Genomic DNA, 20,646 nt, shown 5'->3' on the forward strand with positions numbered 1-20,646 from the left:
CGTAAATGCTGTGAATATTATGTACTTATCCGATAATCTGCCCCTCCACAAGCCCACTTCCATTTTAGAAATTCTTCGACGCCCATGATATTAGGTGGAATCGCGACTTACATCGTCAAACGGCCAACGACGCTCAGCAGGTATTTAGAGGTTGGTATCTATATTGGACTTGATCTTGGAAAATCAAAAACCATAGGTAGCAAGAATTAGGCGCACCACGATATCATCACTTTTTCTTTACAATTTTCACTCCTGCATACCACTCAATTCCAGATATAGCCTTTTCTCTTGGCGGGGGCGATCTGATATAGTTCAGGCCTTCACTTTCCCCTCTCGATTAGTCCATAGATTGCCCAAACCCTCAATTGGCTCCGAGATGGCTACCTCAAGCAAGTCAGACAGGCTGGCCAACGATAACCCGCCCAGCGACTCAGAGTCAGACGACTCGAGAGATGAGGAGGGATGGAACGACGTTGAAGAAGACGAAGAAGAAACGCCCGAGGTCATCTCACTGCTCGATGATCGTGTATTTCCCGATGTCATCTCCATGTTGGCGCATTGCAAGGAAAAGCATAACTTCGATTTCTTAGCTGTGAGACAGAAACTACAACTCGATTTCCACGGCTGCGTGAAACTTGTGAATTTTAGTAGGTCCATCTTAGCACGTTCACTACTATCCTACAGCGGGCCGACATCACCACCAACTTCAAACTTCAAACCATACTATCTGAGCTAAAGGACATGGGCACAAGCATCAGGACTTTTGCTGACTTCATTTCACTCCCCTTCGCAAAAATCCCATGCGCAGTGCTAATGTTTCATCAGTTCGTCAACGAGTGCATGAAGGCCTTCCGGTGAGCGAGAGCATATCACTCGCCGACATCGACGACGATGCATACCTGAAGCCCGTGCTAGACGACGATGCAGTGATAATTGGTCTTTTCGACCTACCAGAGCTGTCTGTCCCGGGCGCCATTCAACCCGGCCAGGATAGCGACAATGCAGTGCTTGTCAATGATCTATTGAAGCGCAACGCAGAACTCCAAGAGCAACTTGCCAGCGTCATGCTGCAACATGAGAATTACCGGGCAGCAGTATCCAAGACATTAGATGCACGCTGGGGCGAGACGGGGGCTGACGATAACGCAAAGACAGCCGACGATGCTGCCGGTAAGGGAAAGGGCAAGGATAGTGCAGATGAGAAGGAGGACGAGTCAAAGTACTACTGGGAGTCATATGCTGGGGTTGGTGAGTACATACAACTCTCCCTTCTTAATATGAAACCCGCAGTACCAAAATATCCACTATGCTAACGGCCAAGTAAAGATATCCACGAGACGATGCTCAAGGACACGGTGCGCACTGATGCGTACCGCGATTTCATCTACAATAACAAGCACCTATTCGCAGGCAAGACAGTCCTCGACATAGGATGCGGTACAGGTATGTGTTACTTTGTTTTACACCTACCATCTCTTGCATCCCCACCAGCTGCTAACAAGCTCGTAGGAATTCTTAGCATGTTCTGTGCCCGTGCTGGCGCAGCTCGGGTGATAGCGGTGGATGCCAGTGACATCATCCTCAAGGCGCGCGAGAATATATACCGCGCAGGTCTCGCGGATACCATCACCACGCTCCATGGCAAGATGGAAGAAGTCACGCTACCAGTAGACCAAGTCGACATCATTGTGAGCGAGTGGATGGGTTACTGTCTGCTGTTCGAGGCCATGCTTCCATCCGTTCTCTACGCGCGCGACAAGTATTTGGCACCTGGCGGCCTCATGGTCCCCTCGCACACCAACATGTGGGTCGCGCCTGTGTCAGACCCTGTGTGGGTGTCCGAGAACGGCGAGACTTTCTGGGCAGATGTCTATGGCTTCGACATGAGCGCCATGGCGAAGGGTATCTACGACGAGGCGCGCGTGCTGCATTGGCCCGGGGATAAAGTCTGCGGCACATCGAGCGCGTTCAAGATGCTCGACCTGTACACGACGACTGCCGCTGATCTCTCCTTCACCGCGCCGTACGCCTCTAAACTTACCGAAGATGTCGACGCCCTAGACGGATTCCTGATCTGGTTCGATACGTTCTTCTCGCCCACGGCCCCTTTCTCAGGGCAGAACAAGGAGCCAGACAAACACAGTGTCCCAGACAACGCCGTAGCCACAGAGTGGATCTTGGACAGTCACGGAAAACGGGACCAAGACCGCGTCGCCTTCACCACGGGGCCGTTTGGCGGGGCGGAGACGCACTGGAAGCAGGGACTGCTCCTCTGCGATCCCCATCTAGGCGAGAAGAAGGGGGATGAGAAGAGCAAGGGAGATAATGCCAATGCTGCAGAGACACAACAACAGCAGAAGAAGAACGGCGAGGAAGTACGTGGCGAGATCACGTTCTCGGTGGCCGAGGACAACGCCCGAGCGCTCGTCATCAAGGCGACGTGGGATGCGGGAAGGACGCAGCAGAGCTGGGCACTGCGGTAGATGATAGTACGTATATGTATACACTTGGAATAGCACTCCTGCTCAGTCCTTCATTTACTTTAGTAAGGCAGCAAAGTAATGGATAACATCGACGATGATGTTAGCTTAAACAATGTCATTCCGGGCTAAATATTTCGTGACTGGCTAACTTGGCTGGACTTGGCTTCTCCCCTATCTGCTTTGTAGTTGTTGATTTGGGTTCTACGTTTCTGATCTTTATAATTTTATTTTGCAGGGATCGTTATTCATCACCACGACTAGAAAACCAGAGATAGGCACTGATAGCTCAGTGGTAGAGCAGTCGGCTGCAGTTCTCTCCCTCAGGGGAATACATCCGGCGGGTCCTCGGTTCAATCCCGGGTCAGTGCTATTGATTTTGCTCCTCTTTCCTCTTCTACAGCTGATATAAAGATTTTTACACAATAGTCTATAAATCCTAAATCGGTATGATAAAATTACATAGACTGTAGATCATTATTATATTAAATCGTCGTTGGGTAGTTGAGTAAAACCGATCATTTTATCCTATTCCACCTTTGATGGCTCGTTTTAAAAGACTGACTTGTTGAAGTTACACAAATAGTTGGTTTCAGGTTATCCGGAATGGTGTAGATAAGACGAGCCAATATTAATGATCTATATCCGTAGGTAGGTATTGTAACTTGTTGCACAGGCGTTGATGGTAGTAAGCAGTTGTTTCCCCAAATTGTCTTGGTATATATGTATCGAGCCCCCTTTTCGACTTTATCTCGGATTACAACTTTAATTATTACGCAAAGTTGAGAAGGCCCGGAGTGAACTGAATTTGTTCAGACTCTTCTAACTACATGTAAGCCTTTTCTTTATATCCTCTTTCCGTTAACGGAAAGGGAGGGATCTAGATATGTCAGCATTATACTGATGAGCACGCAGTTACATGGACGTCACCTTGGCAGCGCCATGAGCTTCCCCTGCCCTTGACAATTATTCGCATTTCTAGTTTCTTCTTTCAGATCTTGGTGACTGACATGAAGTCTATACATAATTGGGCTGCCTTTCTTGACTTCCAAGGTCCATCAATGTATCTTATACATAGGAGATAAGTAGCTTCGCTTTCAATACAGGTTGCTTATCTTATTTCTATTTAATATATCATTAAAGTTTAGAGATAACTTATATATAAAGCAGTCTGCATAGGTAACACATAGTTAGCCTATCTTAAATAGTATCAATATTACCTCCTTTTATATTTTGATAAGATAACTGTTGGGTTGCTAGGGTGACACTAACAGTCACGTAACGACTATTAGCAACTTCCACTTCGGCCAGCGCTCACCTTAGCGTAACCCATGGTATGCCAAGGAAGAACATGGAGAGGAAGGATGCGAGTGGTCGAGTCTGGGTCTCAAAGGGGGCAATAAAAGCATTCGATTGTACAATCCCTAAATGTACCTGGCTATTGAAATGAAGCACGACAAATGTAGCTACTCGACCTGGCCGAGACCTTTCGACTCCAGACGCACCACAGCACATAGATAGTTCCTTCGCTACGAAGCAAACTTCCCCACTGCATCAAGACCAGTTCCCATGGCCATTCCAGCATCCTATTTGATGTTAATATGCTTCCGTAGTCGAGTTGGCGTTGTTCATATCTTACCATCGCAGACTGTGGCACTGCTGTTGCCGTAGTTCCCAGCCTGACATCTTCAGCGCGACCACCAAACCAAATGCGGCCTGCGGTTCCCTTCATAACCTCATCTACGACGGCGGCGGCGTATTCTCCGGTGTCCATCCTCTGTGTCCCATCCTTGCCCTGTGCCCTTCCGGCGACGATGCTCTCGATACCCTTGTAAAGCCTAAACATAGTTTGTCAATATGCTACGTGTAGTTTAGATCATTTCCCTTTCATGAAATCAACAATTAACTTACTAAACTCTAGTTAGTATGGGACCAATGAACCGCGGTATAGTAATAACTCCAAGTTTGGGGGTGGCATGGCACTCACCGATTGCTCTGGGAGCTTGAAATCGTCGAAGTATGTTTGACCTTGGGATTTGACAGCACCCGTAACGACTTCGATAACATTGACATCGAAAGGAGCCAATTCCAGCCGCAAGGTATCGGCCACGATTTCCAGAGACCTCTTAGATGCCGCATATGTCCCTTTTGTGACAGCTTAATTCTGTAGTTCTCAAGCTCGGTATTGAAGTGATAGTTAGTTTACTTACCCATATATGGGATGTTCACGTATCCGGAAGTCGAGGTAATATACACAGCCGTGCCCTTGGCTTTCATAAGGAAGGGAGCAAAGGCCTGCGTAAGGGCAATGGGACCAAGGAAGTTAATTTCAAAGAGCCTTCTAGTCCCTTCCAAGTCCTCATCCAAAATAGGCATGAAATGGTTTCGTCCTGCGTTGCTGACAAGGCAATCAAGAGTACCACCTGTATGCTTGGTGACTGCCTCAACAGCAGCTTGGATGTCGCTTGGCTTCACAACATCAAGGGTCAGAAGCGTTACGCGTGATAGACCCTCAAGACTGCGCATCTTGGAAGGGTCACGGGCTGTAGCGAAGACATGGTATCCACGCTCCTGGAAAGTGATGGCGAGGGCGGAACCTATTCCACCATTGCTGCAACCCGTGATCAGGACAGTCTTGGGTGAGCTCATGATGAAAGATCTTGGAGATAGAATAAGCAGAGTGAAAAAGGCCTTAAGACGAAATAATATGGAGAGGAAGAATCGATTCATTAATATGAAGTGGGACCCAGTAACTTACATGCTGCCTAACATCTCTCTATAAAACCCTCCCACCTCTAGCGGTGGTGAGGTAGATACTCACATATGTAGTAATGGTGATACAACGGCGGTGAACACACAGATACCTAGGCACCTAACCTACACGTTAGCTATCTACGCAGTAGGTAGTACCTAAGGTACATATCACACTTCAAAAACGTCGCCGTTAGCTGTACAGTAGTGTAGGTAAAACACCAACATGCATAGGTACAGAGCGGTAATAACTGGGGGCGAGCTGACAAGTGAACATGTGGTTGGCTGGATGAGGCGGCAGATGGTAGAAAGACAGGCTATCATGTATACAGAACCGGTAACAATGACTTAACTAGGTACTACGTGTAGGTAGAGGTAGGCTGATATGTAGGCAGGTAGGTGTTACGTGGGTTTGAGTAGACACCTACACTTCAAGATAACTATCACATTGCACATCATAATTAACTTCATAATAACGAATATAATCTATCCATCCATATATGAAACGCGAGAATAGACTCATCCCGAATTAACCCCGCATAATAGGTAATTACCCAGACCATCTTCAGTGAACACACACACACACCGGACAGGGATCTAAGTAAATCATGCTTCTTCAAATTCTCAGTTGCGATAACATGGGAATGAGTGAGTAAGGCTCAGTAATTTCTATGCCTAAACAATTTACTGGTCTGGTCGATGTATATACAATTTATACGCCTGCCTCATCCCATCTTGAGATATACCACCACAATAATCCCTTCTATCGCGACTCATGCATTCGTGAACATCAGCTACCTATATCGATGAGCAGCTGATTCTCTATAAAATACCAAAAGTCATCGCATGAAAGAAAATATGGAACCTCCACCAATTGATCCCATCTCAAATGGGAGGGTCCTACCCAGTTGATCTAATGTTTGTTCATTGTTCATAGCCTAATAGCCCTTCTTACGCGCTTATTCTTAAACGCCATTGGTGCAATACGCACGAAACAGGATGCTTTTAAATTTTGAAAAATTCGTGGTCTTATGCAAATTCATGATACGGCAAATTTACCGCTGATAAGGTGGGTTTTGCGGTTGAGACGAACCGACTCCACCTGGCCTACTGCTTGGTTCGCTGACAGTTTGTAAAGGGTTGGTCCTGTTTGACGATGGCGGAGCAGCATAGGGGGCCTGCTGCAGATTCTGCTGGGCCGTAGTGAAAGGATTCGGTCCACCCATCTGTGCCTCCTCATCAAAAGGCCCCATATGCTGAGTGACCTGTAAGCTTGGTGTCCGTTCTGGGACTTGCTCCACTGGCACCGATTCACCGGCTCTGCGAAGGCCGCCACGTTGGCTCGGTGTTTTGCGCGGTCCAGATTGCAAAGAATGGCCGTCATTTGACCGCATTCGATCGATAGCTTGACCATGAGCATCGCTCAAAGTCTCATCATCGCGGTTGTAACCCCACTCGTCTTGCGCAGCCACCAGAGGATTGAGAGTATTAATGCCCTGAACTGCGGTGTCCTCACTAATTGCACTCGAATCATTCAGAGGCACGAGGCGAGCAGCATCCTTGTCCTGTGCGGCTTTGTCACGAGCCGCAGCAGCCTCAACATCTGAAACGCTAACTGAGTAAGTAGGGTTCGTAGGACCACCTAGAACTTCGCCACCACCTCCAGGACCATTGATGGGAACCTTCTTCAACGCCTGTGCAAGAGCACAGATAAATTTGGATCTCCTGGTAGCTCGTACGGCCTCATTATGCCAGTTAGACTTGTGTTTAATAGCAACCTTGAGGTTGAGCTTATCGAGATCGCCGACGCCACCCACTCCTATGCCGAAATCTGATTGGAAGTCCCTGGAGTTTTCGGGAGACTGGACAAACTTCTCTATCTCTAGTCGAAGTAGTTCGATATCTTCGAAGGTTGTATCAAATGATACATTAACATCGATGACTTCCTTCATTGCCTTGCTTCGAGTAACGTTTTCGATCCACACGTTATTGAGCTGAATGTTAGGGACCTGCACTACTTGCATCTTATCAATTCTGGTGAAAACAGTGTAGAGTAGGGAGATCTTTTCCACAACAAGTGCCTCCTTTTCCGGACCTGTGATATCGACCCGATCTCCGACATCGTATGGGTGCTTGACGAACAGGAAAATGCAAGAACCGAGAATCTCTTGAGTTGTAACAGCAAAGATGAACGACAACGATAGCAGCGCGGTTCCCGCGGTTGCCAGTGTCGTAACGAAGGAGCTTTGGAAGAAACTCACTGACATGCCACATTAGCTAGATCTCAAACAAAGGTAGCGTGTCAAACTTACAGAAAACAAAAATGACCACTAGCAGTACGATGAAGAGTAAGATCTTGTCAAATGCACCCAAGGCTTGACTAATGTCTTGCATGCTGAGAGTAATGGCCCTTCGTTCTTTGCCAACTGAGACTACCTTTCGAATCATCTCATCAAGGCTGATGTCACCATTGCCATCAGCGTCCATAGCATCGAAACATTCCTCCGCCTCATCCTGATGTTGAGGCCCGAGGACTTCCGCGATATCTTCAGCATAGAGAGAGTCTTTTCCCTCCACGACAAACGACATCCAAATACGTTTAGCTAATGCCTCGGAGGTCTTAGCTTTTTCCAGGGCTTCAATGACGATAGAATGTGCGGAATTAGGATTGAAAACTTGCTTGCCGGTGATCTCTGAAGCAATATTACCGAAAGCAGATGTAACCTTGTTGCCGAAACGACCAACGTTGCCAATCAACTTGCCCGGCACGGCGGCCACAGCTCCCTTATTCCGTCTCCACTTCTTTTTACTTCCTGCGAGGAGTAACTCGATGCTATCATTAATGATCTGGTCTTCCTCAAGAAATTCCTCGCAATACATGGGGAATAGCTTCCGAGACGCGTCATACATCATGCCGAGAAGATGAACGTCCCGCTTCGAATCCTGAATCCGATTCGCGAATGAACGCTGGTGGTACGAAACGCTAATGAGCTGAATGAAAGCCTTTTCACCGAGGAAAATGGCCGATGACACAAACAAAGCTCCCAAGATCGTGGAAATGGTATTAACCCAGGATACTTTCTCATGCCCGCGTCGAAGAACGTTGATGAACACGAGCCAATCTGCAAGAGCCCAGAAGAATAGCGATAAGGGTATTTGAAGATTTCGTAGAAGAGCGGCATATTTGCGTGTTCCCGGGCTGATGACTCCAGTAAAGAACATGAACGCAGGGGCAGATAGCCAGGCAACGAGTTTTCCAACCCAGAGCGCTAGCCAGCCGACCTCAATCCAGATGAAGAAAAGGAAAAGAGAGGGCCCCGGGTTTTCTTCTGAGCCACCGACAGGAATGTCGTTACGCTTATCCAGGGCAGCGAGGACGATGATAGGTACGGCGAGCAAGGCCCCAACGGGGACAATATACAATAGATAACGTTGGGGGCCAGAGGCGTTGACGATCCGATCATAAAGTCTGCCCATAGCGTTGAGTGAAAGCTCATTGCTAGCGAGCTCATCCGACTTTGTCGGCTCGGCTTTCCTGGCAGACCTGCGGCCGCGGTGAAAGAAGTGATGTTTCTCCTGGTTTCCATTGTCGCCTGAATCTTCAGATTGTTCGAAACCTGACCCGATACCTTGATTGGCCTTCCGGGCGCCGGTGCTCATGTTGCTTCGGATTTGAGTGAGAGGAATATCGCCATCGCCAGGGCTCGAGTTAGAGCCACCAAGAGGTACAAAGCCCCTAGAGGACCTAGTTGGGGACCTGAGAGACATGGCGGCACTGGTAATCGTGAGGGTAGGAAAGCACCGCGCTCAATGCGTATCGTATCTTGTGCGGTGGCGTGGATTATGGGGAAAGCGGTCGCATCAGAGATGCCACTCCAAGACGCGCCAGGCGATCGATTGGACGTCGGTTCCCAAGTTGTATTGCAGGTGAGCCGGCCTTCTGTACTGAACAATATGTGGGGAGTGATGATGATGATGGACGGCACGGGCAACTTGGATTGTTGCTAAGTAGGTACAGGAACTCGATGTCTGCCCAGATAAACGAGAGACTGGGCGCGACGACAAAAGAGAGTGAAACAGGAAGAGGTAAAATCAAGATGAAGAGTGGTTGGGAGCGGGTATGATTACATGGGAGGTCGAGGACAAAGATAGAAAAGAAGGGAGTCAGTCTAGCCAGCAGACATGAACATTAACAAACGGTTGGTGTGGGATGTGTGGACCGTCACGCTTGACAAGGGAGGCAGGCGGTTGCTGCTGCTGCTGCTGCTGTGCCTGCTCTGGCCTGCTCTTCCTTCGAGGCCTCGTATCGAAGCAGTGGGCTGTTACTTGAGCTACCTACGTCAAGTAATTGATTGGCCTTCTCCAGCAGCCATTTACGCACGAATCTGAAGTTGCAAGTGCCCACTGACCGGGGTATTTGCCTGTTGGTACCGTCCCCCATCATGTAAGTAGTAAGTACTGTAGGTCCCGCCGCGACTCATGGCGTGCTGTACATGTAAAAGCACAGTAGTCTTAATAGGTACCTACTGTACAGACTGTATTATGAGATTGTAGGTAGATGGTGGAGATTCCGATTGCCCACCAGAATCCATCCAGAGACAAAGCTGGTCTTCCGATCTACATGTAACCTTACCCTCGCCCGTACTACATACATACTTACCAGTTTACTGCCAGTTCTCCAGCATCTTGTCCAGCACACCCCAGCGCTCTACTTACGGGCAGTTTCTTTAGTACATATTATGTATACATACCATGACATAATCTTATAAATTCGATCGTATATTTCAAGACGGGAGGCTTAGTTGATACCACATGTGACATGTACAACTTACTTACTTACTCATTCAAGACATGCAAACAATGTGCAACGCAGTCCCTGTGTTTGAGATTCCTTGTATGGATCCAATCAGCGCGCGTGCCTGAGCAAATGTTTCAAGTTGAAGTCTCCACTCAGCTCTCGCTAAGGCAAGGCAGAGGCAAGGGTCGCCCCCATATTAGGGGCTGAAATTGCGCCAAATGAATTTTTCTCGCAGCGCTATCCGGACCCGGTATTGGTCGTCAGACTCGCCACCACTGGGCCACAGAAGCTTCCCAAGCATTCGGGGTCCGCCTTGAACACGGGCGAGACGGCTAAGGTACCCGTGGGGAGGTACCTACCCGTGCCGCTCACAGTACATACCGGTACACTACCTACCACCTACCTAGCTACATACTCGATAGCCTGTAGCCTGTACTTAGGCAGTCAGGCAGGTACGCTGCCAGTCGATAGGTACAGTAGCGTGCAGTTTGTGGCTGAATTTAATCCCCGGAGTTCCCCATTACCGAATACCTACCCCTTTTTATTAGTATTCCAACTGCTGCTTCAAGCACTTCTTTCTGTACGGCGCATGGTATTCAGGCATGCGAGAAGATGCAAACGTCCAACAAATATGTTAAAAATAAAAGGAAAAGCCTCGTTCGTAAATACCAGTTAGATACAGCCTCAAATTCCCCTACTCACTCTGCCCTACCATCTGTCAAAGCGAGGGGACACAGAGCACCCACTACACCCACAATAGAAGCGATTTGGTGTTGCACTTCTATGTAGATCCGTACTGTAGATCTGCAAGTGATGGTACGCGATACGAAAGTATGGAAACACAGATCAGACAGATTTTGCGTTCATCGATCTACACGATACTACTCCAATCGATTGAGACCCATCTTCAATTCCTGGCATCGATAGTGTACGACCTTAGTGCCTTGTTCTTCGCCAGACCAGGTGGAGCGACTACGTGTACAACACCTACCTACCATCCATCTACACACACATCTCTACACATACCTACCAACCCAGAGCAACAGCCCTTATGTTCGTTGGTGGCACGCGAGCACCGGGAAACCGGCTCACACAGGCCTTCACAGCATGCAATACCAACTGCAGATATACATACCAATAATAGTGCTCGCGAACCGGGGAGGTAGGTAAGTAGGCATTGACCGTTGCATCTCTCCGTCCCTTGAACCAGGGCAGAGCCAGGGGTCCCTCGAAAATGAGGAGTTCCGCGCGGATCAGACAGCGGAAACTCAGCAGCCAATTTAGCGCGTGTACACTAAATAATAAAAAGCGGCACATCTAACCCGATCGCAAGCGTTTCGGCCCATAACTTCGCACGAGGTGGTTGGCTTTGCTTCGTCATCGCACACTTGCATGCCTTCTTTAGTGCGCAACATACAGTACTTACAGTACCTACTTCCACTGTTTTCGTGACGCGAATTGTTTATTCAGTAGGTAGCTGCTGATATTCAGGACCCCCCGAGAAGATCAAAATTGTTCTCACGGTAAGGTGTGAAAATTCTATTTGCTAAGGATTAGGTAGTAGGGGAGGTAGGGGATCGCTATTTTTTCCCTGAACAGGGCCCTGATCGACCATATCCCAGCGCACATCACTTGATTCGGACTCTTGCAGCCTTCACAGGGTGTGTACACACGCGAACCAGTTGGTGTGTGGATGCAACACCAAGTCGACACCAAGTGCCTATCATGGTGGCAGCCACTTGTTCTTCTTTTTTATTCTTTTTTATTTTCTGGCATTGACTTGCGGCCTCGCAAGGAGGATGAGGGACGTAGTTGGTGTAAGACGTGAAGAAGATGAGATTGGTGTAGATACCCTGATGACTGGTTAGCCCAATGGTAGTGCTGCGCAGCCTCGGCCATTCTCACCTGCTTACCAATTGCATATCTTTATGTGTATGTCTCATAAGTATGCGTATTTAAAACACCAACTTGATGTAGATAAATGTTCTACAACTTCTTCCCGAAAAAAAATAAAATAATAACGACCGAAACAAAATCAAGCAATCCCATTCCACATCAATGTCTCACCTATATTTAGGCTTCAGGGCTCTAATTCGGAGTGACTTCCATCGTACGAGTTAAGCCTTGTGACGGGATCAGGGACTTCATAACGGGCAGGTAGGTATATTCCTTCCTTCCCCTCTCTGGCTCCGCAATCACACAATGTCTAGAACATCGGTACGCATCTCAATTCGACCCAAACTCTAATTGTAGAGGTTTAAAATGTTTTATTCAAGACCTACTGTTACATACGTATGATTGCTCCTGTGGTTGTGGGGTTTACCTGCCTGCCGGTTTTCTAAGGCAAGATTGATGATGGTTTGTGTGTGACCGTCATCTACCCAACCCTAGTATTTCTTATACAGCTATGAGTGACACAAGACATATGAGGAGTACTTTTGATAATTTCGCATCAGAGTCTGATGTAACGATTTGTCTTAAGGGTTCTACACATAGCTTAGCCATTGACCGGAGTTCTGACCGGAGTGGGCCGTTGGCTGAAATATCGGAGGGCTAGAGTCAACCAGACATGACATCATCGTCTACTCTCAACACGTAAACCCGTTACACAGAGTTAATACGTCGTCAACTTTCACAGAACCCCGAAATGGCCGAATCAACGGCTTAAAATGTGGGTAATTACGAAATAGATTGATATGTTCTCAACGGCCGGCAAGAGAGGTATGTGAAGTCATAGAACGATGCTCGTTGAGCCTAGTTTCATCATCGTGGATAAGATGGGATTAGGATTTGGCCATTGCATACATTTCCATTGCCAGCACGAATTCATTCCCCGGCCCTCCGGCTCCTATTGGTGGTGACTTCAGCACCCCCTTATTGTGGATATCTCGTGTGAATCTACGAGGTAGAGGTCGTGAGGCTGAATCGTTTACCTATACTGTTCTGAGGTAGACAGAGCAACGCAACTGTTAATCTTTGCAAGTCGGGTTCGGGTTCTTAAATGTAGTCTATTAGGTTTTCAAAATATAGTATTAAATGATTAATTTAATTATCAACTTTAACATATATGCAAGAAATACTGTTCGCTTTCTGACGTAATATTTGGCAAGGGCGACTTTATGACACGGAACGAGTGACTTGTTCTACAAGTTGCTTCATTTCTCTGATTGCACTTGACGATCATGTTAGCTCTCCGACTTATCGTCCTGATGACGAGCATAGTGGGGAAACTCACATTTGTCGATATTCGGGATCTTGATGATGCGCTATTGATAGTACTATGTGATACTTCATCGCGTATATAGCATTGCGCGTATCAAAATCCTCTACCGGTTCTGAAATCGGCATGTGCTTCAGGTACTCTTCTATATACGTTTTACCAAGACGATATCGTGGGTTCCGGCAAACAGCCAGCTCAGCTACGTCCAAGATGCCTTAGTTGGAAATGGTTCATCAAAGTTGCCCTACCTATGTAGGCTTTCAAGGAAATATCTTACCTTCATGATGTCCCCAGCAAGCACACGAATCGAACATGCAAACTGTGTTGGAGTCTGCCCGCGGCTTGATATTACCGGGCCACAGGTTTGAATGAACTAGACATGGTGTTATTGACCGACCGTTTGATTCCAACGGCCTTAGGTATGTAGGGATCACAACGTCGAAAAAAGTGGCCTGTAGCTCAGAGTATTTTTCATCTACACCATGTATTGCTTCGTCCTGACGCAGTAATGATCTCATTTGATGAGTCCAGACAGATTCCCAGGATGAATCCCAAATATTATCGATTAACACGTTGGCCACGTGGCCAGGGCAGTGAAAACCGAACTGTCCGGTAGGCCACCTGCTGCGCTTGTGCAATGTTGCAGCTGCTTCAGCCCATACGGCAGGACTGGGGACTTCATCGACCAAATCGACGAAGTCACATATATAGAAATGCAGATCAGGATGGGTCATGTAGGTCCCATAGCTGACCGGGCGAGGGACGTACTCGGGTATGACGTCGTAGAGGGCATTTTCAGCCTCGAAGGCTCCCTTCATCATGCCGTAACCGGTGTCTCCGGGAGCGCTCTAAAACAACGTCAGCAATGCCAGTCAACTGGTCTTGCGAGTGCCCAGCAATATCAACTGGGGTGTACCTTCTTGAAGAACGCGCCAGTCTCGTTTTCCCCATCCCTGGCCTCGATCTTCACCGTCTGTACCCAAAGACTCTCGCCCGATGGGGTGACGAAGTGGGTTGCGCTGCTAGTCGGCAATGCTGATGTATATTAGTAAATGTCAAAAACCTGTGCCTCATGAGGGCATCCAATATTACCTGCGACGATGTTGGCATCTAATTCACCGTCGTCCCCGAGGTCATCAGGTGGCATCATAGTAGACATGGCCATTTCGAGGATGCTCAGGTTCAGAAGTCGGCATGGTTCGAAATATTTGGGTCACCCTGCTCAACTTACTCTGCATGGAGGTAACGTTAAGTTAAAAACAAACCTTCACTACATAATATACTTCGTAAGCACCTTTGATCTGGTGTTACCACACAACAAGTGCGGGGTTCCTCCTTCTGGTCTGCAATCCGCGTCACCGTGCCCAATCAGCAATGCTGATGTTGCTGCAGTGCCATCATCATGACAGTCCATAGACGGGTAACTGGGAAGCACGACGTATGCCGGCTCCCATAGTTCCGGAGATAACTGCCTACAAGAAGTAGGTATGTCGTCATAGTGCTGCTCAAGATGGTTGGTAGGGTCCCTAGGCTGGTAATTCTAGCGAGATAAGGGTCCTCTGGGCAGGTCCCACTCGGGACTATTGGTGTCACGTGAGACCGCATCAAACTGGAGACTTGCATCTCAATCCCGCCGCGTCTTGCATGGCGCTGCTCTGATGAATGGTGAAAAGCCACCATGAGACGCTCCTTGCGACAAGTCCAGAGACAAAGCCATGAGGCTTCAGTCACGTCTTCCAACGGGCTTTCAAAAACGAGTGAAGACAATAGATCTACGCTCACACACAATTCCAATTCCACCAGAAAAAGGACAGTACCACCGCGGCAAACGCGGGACGACGCGTCGCACAGTGAAGATGATGACTATCAATCACCAGAACAAGCCACCGAATTGCCGCAGAAGAAGAAGAAGCGTAAGCTAGCTTCGCGTAGTAAAAGCAGCAAGAACAGTGAACACCAGCAAGCCTTAGCACAACTACTCAGCGTCGACCGGGTGGTGGCTGATATACCGCCATGTGTATTATTACCTGCGCGAGTTCATAATGTCGACTACCATCGCCCACTACTGCTGGGTAGTCGAAAAGGGCGGAAGGATCTCCTTGACTGGTTTGATGGCATAAGCACTAAACGATCAATGCCATGGCGAAAGCCTTGGATTGACCCAAGCACATATACCGATGATCCTTCACTTCTTCGCCAAAAACTAGAGAAGCGTGCCTACGAAGTCTGGATTAGTGAGATTATGTTGCAACAGACGCGAGTTGCGGTTGTCATAGACTACTGGAACCGTTGGATGGCAAAATGGCCTACAATCCACGAACTGGCCGCAGCTACAAGCGACGAAGTGTTAGCGGCATGGCGTGGGCTGGGTTACTATAGCCGTGCAACTAGGATACATGAAGCTGCAAAATTAGTATGCAAAGACCCGGAAACAAAAGGACTTTTGCCTTCATCTGTAGACACGCTCGTCGCGAATGTTCCTGGAGTCGGGCGGTATACTGCCGGCGCCATCTCAGCTATCGTTTTTGGCAAGGCAGCTCCCATGGTGGATGGCAATGTACTCCGTGTTCTCAGTCGCCAGTTAGGCCTCCTTGGAGATGTCAAAACTGACAAGTCTGTCATCGATCTCCTCTGGGCGGCGGCCGACAGCTTGGTCAAGGCCATTGCACAAGACTTTCCGGATGAGGAATCAAGAAGTGCTGAGGAAGAAGAAATCAGCGATAGACCAGGACGGTGGGGTCAAGCATTAATGGAATTGGGTAGTACAATCTGTACCCCTAAACCAGACTGTGAGGTCTGTCCTATCAGTGAAACCTGCCGCGCATATGGTGAGGGCCTTCAGTATGCATCCACCAAAGGATTGGCCCCAAAAGACATACGTACACACTCTAAGCGTGGCTCACTACCTGATATTGAGGACTCATGCAATTTCTGCAAACCTTTTGAGGAGGTGATACAAGATAACGGTGATGATGAGGCTGAGATTGTGCCGATTGCGAAGAAGGGAAAACCACGACTGTTGAGACAGCCTACCCTATCAAATTTTTTCACACGGCCTAAGGAATCGGTTGAGGCGAGCAAATCTGTACCAACAGAACTTACTCGTGCGGGGTTAAACACTATCGTGGAACATGCGAGAAAGTTTCCCGTCAAGGTCATCAAAAAGGCCGTGAAAGAACAGGAAACGCTTGTGTGCGCCATACACCGCGGTGATGGTCGATACATCATTCACCGGCGACCTGACAAAGGCCTACTAGCTGGGTTATGGGAGTTCCCTAGCTGGATTGTCCCGGAAGACTACGAGAACACGGCGACAGCTTATAAACGGGCTGCCGAGCTCCACGCATCAAAAGTTCTAGACCCGGCCCTCAAGCGCAACTCTTCAACGCATCTGAAGTTGAAGTTTGTCAGCGAGCTTGGAAGCGTCCCGTGGCTTTTCTCGCACCTTAAGTTGACAATGCACGTCTTTTTATTTGAGCTTAAATGCTCAAAGAGCGAATTCAATACGTTACCCGATACTAATGATCGATGGAGCGATGAGGTAGAGAATGAATCCATGGGAACGGGCATGCGGAAATGCTGGGAACTCGTTCGTGAGGCGAATAGCGAATAGATTGTCTACCCACATTCGCAGTAAAGCAACGGGCAAGATCTCCAGACTGGAATGCGCACGACACCAGCCTAACATTGATGTCTGATTTCAAGATACTTCTAGACCATTTTTAAACTTAACAGACACCACCGAACACTCAGAGCTGGCTGAACACATTCTGCCGCCATTATATAACCTTACATAGAAGGGTCTATGATTTCTATGCTTGAAAGGGCTATACATGTGGTTCTCCCTCAACAACAGGCAATGGCTCGGTGGGCGGCACCGGGATCGTATCCCATCCTTCTTGGTCGACTTCTAAGGCATCATCCTTTTCCTTCGCATACCGGTGGTACTTCCGTACACCTTGTCTAATTCCAGGAGAGCTAGAAGAAGAAAACCACGTCTCACCGTTCATGGTATCTAGGCCTGCGGTACCCTCCACTATAGTCGAGTTCCAATGATAGCTGGAAGTGACGTTTTGCCTCGTGCTTAGAGTTTCGAGCCCGGTTGATGTGCCGGCGAGAAACGATAATAATGAAAGGCCATTAGTGAGTTTGCTTCTGTCGACAAGGCAAAGAACGGAGCCTGGATTGGTAGTTGCGCCCTCCGATTGGACTTTATACGCACTAAACAGATTCATTGGATATGTGTAACTCGATACAATATTCGAAGCCGAGCTAGAATGGTTACCAGAAGAGACCATTGCGAGAGATTGGTTGAAAGCAAAGTCTGTCATGTTTTGGATGTTGGAATAAGATACATCTTGGCTCCAAGAGACTGGGCGACTCTCCCCTCCGCTCGTGATTATCGAGGACACTTTGAGACTTCGACTAGCTATCAAGGAGTAATAGAAAGACGTGTTAGTTAAAGTACTATCCTCAGCAACACGAGTGCCGAGGGTCGGTTGAAACTCGAATAGGGGCGATGAAATCTCGCTTTTGAAGCTCTTCGCTGTCGTCTGCTCACTCCCCTCGTCAATCCAGATGAAAACGGACCCTGACACCCACCAATTCTCTCCAACCGGCCCGATGCCATCTTCGGTCGAAGTGTCATAACCGACGACACGGAGTGCGAATCTATGAGAGTCTCCGTCTGTCAACAACCCAAGCCACGGCGTCACGTCGATCTCGAACGACGGTAGCTCGTATGCGTCGATGCCGACGATCGGTCTCCAAGCCCCGGGATCAACACCACCTGTGAAGAGGATAGGGAATGGCCACGATACGCCTGCAAGCTCTTCATCGATAAGTAGCTGCACCTCTCGGAACGGGCTATAGCCGTATAACCATCCCTCGTTCTCCGGGAACGTGTTGATGTACTCGGTTGGCACATTGGTAAACCAAAACTCTTCGGCCGCATTTCCAGAGGCAATGATGGACACTACAGCGGTCTTGGCGTTTCGCGGGAAGGTCAAGTTGACGGCACCACTATCTTCCGGGAGAGAGAATAACGAGGTCATGTTACTAGATGATGAACGCGTCGAAATAGCGTATATGTGCTCTGCTGGGTGCAGTCCTTGACCGTCGTAAACATCATCAAAGTACAGCGCCTCGAGCGTAGCATTGAACAACCCCGTGTAGCGGTCGCCGTCAATAATGTTATTTAATTCAAAGATGATTTTTATGGGATCTTGGCTGCGCAGCAGAGTGTTCCATATCGTCATGTCTTTCTGGAATGACCAGTGAATCCCTGTCTGCGTCGGCATTGCCGTTGATGTCCGCCACACCTCGACATCGCCGAGCCAGAGCGTCGCGAGCCGGTCGTATTGTCGCCCCCTGGATACCACGCTTAGGTTGAAGATAGTTGTCGTGTAGACGCAGCCAGGCGGTGGCGTGTAATATCCAACATATGGCGAACCATAGCTATTCCCAAAATCATGCTTGAAGACTTCTTGTCTGCATGCTGGGGCGCTGAGATCTAAGCGGGGAGGAGTGGCAGCTTGGATTACTTCAAGGACGCACCAGGCTTGGCCGATGAATAATGAAGCCAGAGGTAAAACTCTCATCTTGCCAATGAGCAGGTACAATGATCACGGCGAATAACCCGAAACGAATGTCTTGTTGGATATCCTATTATTATGTCTACTTCTCAATTGCTTCAAGATTGACTATCTATCGGATGATAACCTGATAATGGAATGTGACATTGGAGGTGGGGGGGTGACAGCGTCGGAGCTGCACCACACCGAGAGACATTAAGAGCGTTGGAGCCGGATCCTGCAGCAATCTGATGAGAAGCAGTCGTTATCTTGAGTGAAGTAAGATTCACTCAGTTGTACGATTAATCTAGTGCTCGTGATGTCCCATGATGAAATTTTCACAGGTCTATCAATCAGAAGTACAGGAGCTCAAAAACTGTGCAACTTGCGCGCCCCAAGCCTCCTCACGCTCAATTCCCGTATTTAGTCCCAGCGGAGGACTGATATGGTTATGTCCCTCGAGCACTTTGATCTCGATATCCGCATCCTTCCACGCCGCCTTGAATTCCTCGGCTGATGTGAACATCAACTGCGGATCCAGCTCGCTCACCAGTATCAGGATTTTCACCGTCGGCAGTTTCGCGCCCCGTTGAATTGCAGCTTGCAACTTGCTCAATGACGCGTTCTCTTCTATCGTATTCTCCCCTAGATACGTCCGAATAGCATCGTCCTGGAATCCGCCCCAATGAAACGGCGCGCCTAGAGTAATCACCCCGCGAAGCCGTACAGCAGCGTCTTCCGCGAGAACAGCCTCCCTCTCCGCCTCGAACGCGCCGTCCAACAGAAACGTCAACACATGCACCCCACCTGCTGAGTTCCCTAGTAACACGACGTCGACACTCTCGTGCCCTTCGCGCTGCGCTAGCGAAGCCTTTATCCAGTCTACCACAAGCGCGACGTCCTCACCGCCGGAGGGGTACTTCGCGCCGTGTGAGATGAGCCGGTAATCAGGCACGATGACCGTCACGCCGTACTTAGCCGTGAAGAACCGCCCAATGTTGCCGAATATCAGGCCTCCCGCGTACCCCTCGTTGATGCGCGCGCCGGTGTAGAAGCCGCCGCCGTGCAAGAATACAAGGACAGTAGCTTTCCCTCCTTTTATCTTTGACGCATCATCGGGGAAGTACACGTCGAGCACATGGCGCGGGTTCGGCCCGTAGCTGTGCGTCTCGCGCCGCGCGGACCGGATGTCGGCCTCGTTGGCTTTCAACAGGTCTTCGTAGGCGGCAAATGTAGGGAGTAAGACCTGTTCTATCCCGCGGCCGAGAGGGGGTAGCTTGTCCATGCTTCCTTGCTTGATGCGATAATTAGATAGTCTCTTCTGCCTCCCCACTTCCTATTTTCAAATTCCGTAGGTCGCTTGGACTTGGCAACTCTTGCCCCGCAAAACAGAACGCACTATGTAGGTATTTGGCGTATTTTGATTATACTGAATGCTTGGGAAGACGTAGATATATATCTACGAGATTCACATGCGCGATGTAATGATGTATGCTCCAAGAAGCCTGAACAATAGACAGTGCGGGGAATCGGTTGTGGTTTACCCGGTGCCCTTGATGCTCGGGCTCGGCACTTGTGGATTTCCCTGATGTGGGAACAAGGATTATGAGTTAATGGCGTGTATTTGTAAACCGCATGAGTGAATAAACTGGCTCCAGTCCACGTTATTTGGAAAAGGGACCTTGGATCGGAGTTAATTGTCAAGGTTGGTCTTGGCACAGATAATACCATGATGGACCTGCCGAATCCAGGCTCGATTTCTGGCTGACGGACGTCCGCGGCATTCTTCCACGCCACCCATACCCGATTGTAAGTTTAATAGCG

General features: G+C 48.7%; 7 protein-coding genes and 1 non-coding gene across 8 annotated transcripts; 3 read left to right on the top strand and 5 right to left on the bottom strand.

The window, feature by feature from the left end:
* The first annotated feature begins 119 nt into the window (after positions 1 to 119).
* On the top strand, positions 120 to 3,154 carry F5B22DRAFT_65374 (S-adenosyl-L-methionine-dependent methyltransferase). Its single transcript, XM_047979743.1, has 5 exons — positions 120 to 647; positions 826 to 1,248; positions 1,327 to 1,443; positions 1,510 to 2,489; positions 2,719 to 3,154. The coding sequence occupies exons 1-4, from the start codon at positions 377 to 379 to the stop codon at positions 2,481 to 2,483; spliced, it is 1,785 nt and encodes a 594-aa protein (XP_047832593.1). The 5' UTR covers positions 120 to 376; the 3' UTR covers positions 2,484 to 2,489; positions 2,719 to 3,154.
* F5B22DRAFT_t80 lies at positions 2,759 to 2,852 on the top strand. The gene has a single exon. It is a non-coding gene; the product is annotated as a tRNA-Cys (tRNA).
* Positions 3,155 to 3,649: 495 nt separating the features above from the next.
* On the bottom strand, positions 3,650 to 5,513 carry F5B22DRAFT_599388 (uncharacterized protein). The gene is made up of 6 exons (XM_047974457.1): positions 5,409 to 5,513; positions 5,239 to 5,352; positions 4,691 to 5,139; positions 4,469 to 4,625; positions 4,120 to 4,318; positions 3,650 to 4,066 (listed from the first exon to the last, which is right to left on the bottom strand). Exons 2-6 carry the CDS (start codon positions 5,250 to 5,252, stop codon positions 4,010 to 4,012), a joined length of 876 nt encoding a protein of 291 aa, XP_047832594.1. The 5' UTR covers positions 5,253 to 5,352; positions 5,409 to 5,513; the 3' UTR covers positions 3,650 to 4,009.
* A 773-nt stretch (positions 5,514 to 6,286) lies between these two features.
* Positions 6,287 to 8,999, bottom strand: F5B22DRAFT_644797 (Mechanosensitive ion channel-domain-containing protein; the record flags this gene model as incomplete). The annotated part of the gene is made up of 2 exons (XM_047978485.1): positions 6,287 to 7,491; positions 7,544 to 8,999. The coding sequence occupies 2 exons, from the start codon at positions 8,997 to 8,999 to the stop codon at positions 6,287 to 6,289; spliced, it is 2,661 nt and encodes an 886-aa protein (XP_047832595.1).
* Positions 9,000 to 13,013: 4,014 nt separating this feature from the next.
* F5B22DRAFT_599397 (Fructosamine/Ketosamine-3-kinase) lies at positions 13,014 to 14,754 on the bottom strand. Its single transcript, XM_047974458.1, has 3 exons — positions 13,527 to 14,754; positions 13,265 to 13,448; positions 13,014 to 13,201 (listed from the first exon to the last, which is right to left on the bottom strand). Exons 1-3 carry the CDS (start codon positions 14,068 to 14,070, stop codon positions 13,147 to 13,149), a joined length of 783 nt encoding a protein of 260 aa, XP_047832596.1. The 5' UTR covers positions 14,071 to 14,754; the 3' UTR covers positions 13,014 to 13,146.
* Positions 14,755 to 14,926: 172 nt separating this feature from the next.
* F5B22DRAFT_65476 (DNA glycosylase) lies at positions 14,927 to 16,969 on the top strand (the record flags this gene model as incomplete). The annotated part of the gene is made up of 1 exon (XM_047979826.1): positions 14,927 to 16,969. A coding segment is annotated over one exon (1,936 nt), but the record flags the coding sequence as incomplete, so codon positions are not given.
* On the bottom strand, positions 16,970 to 19,010 carry F5B22DRAFT_65477 (peptide N-acetyl-beta-D-glucosaminyl asparaginase amidase A-domain-containing protein). The gene has a single exon (XM_047979828.1). The coding sequence runs from the start codon at positions 18,847 to 18,849 to the stop codon at positions 17,077 to 17,079; it is 1,773 nt and encodes a 590-aa protein (XP_047832598.1). The 5' UTR covers positions 18,850 to 19,010; the 3' UTR covers positions 16,970 to 17,076.
* F5B22DRAFT_65478 (Alpha/Beta hydrolase protein) lies at positions 19,011 to 20,427 on the bottom strand. Its single transcript, XM_047979832.1, has one exon. It carries the CDS (start codon positions 20,105 to 20,107, stop codon positions 19,172 to 19,174), a length of 936 nt encoding a protein of 311 aa, XP_047832599.1. The 5' UTR covers positions 20,108 to 20,427; the 3' UTR covers positions 19,011 to 19,171.
* Between the last annotated feature and the right edge of the window lie 219 nt (positions 20,428 to 20,646).

Source organism: Xylaria bambusicola, assembly GCF_022495145.1.
Source record: "Xylaria bambusicola strain CBS 139988 unplaced genomic scaffold F5B22scaffold_12, whole genome shotgun sequence".
Taxonomy (NCBI): domain Eukaryota; kingdom Fungi; phylum Ascomycota; class Sordariomycetes; order Xylariales; family Xylariaceae; genus Xylaria; species Xylaria bambusicola.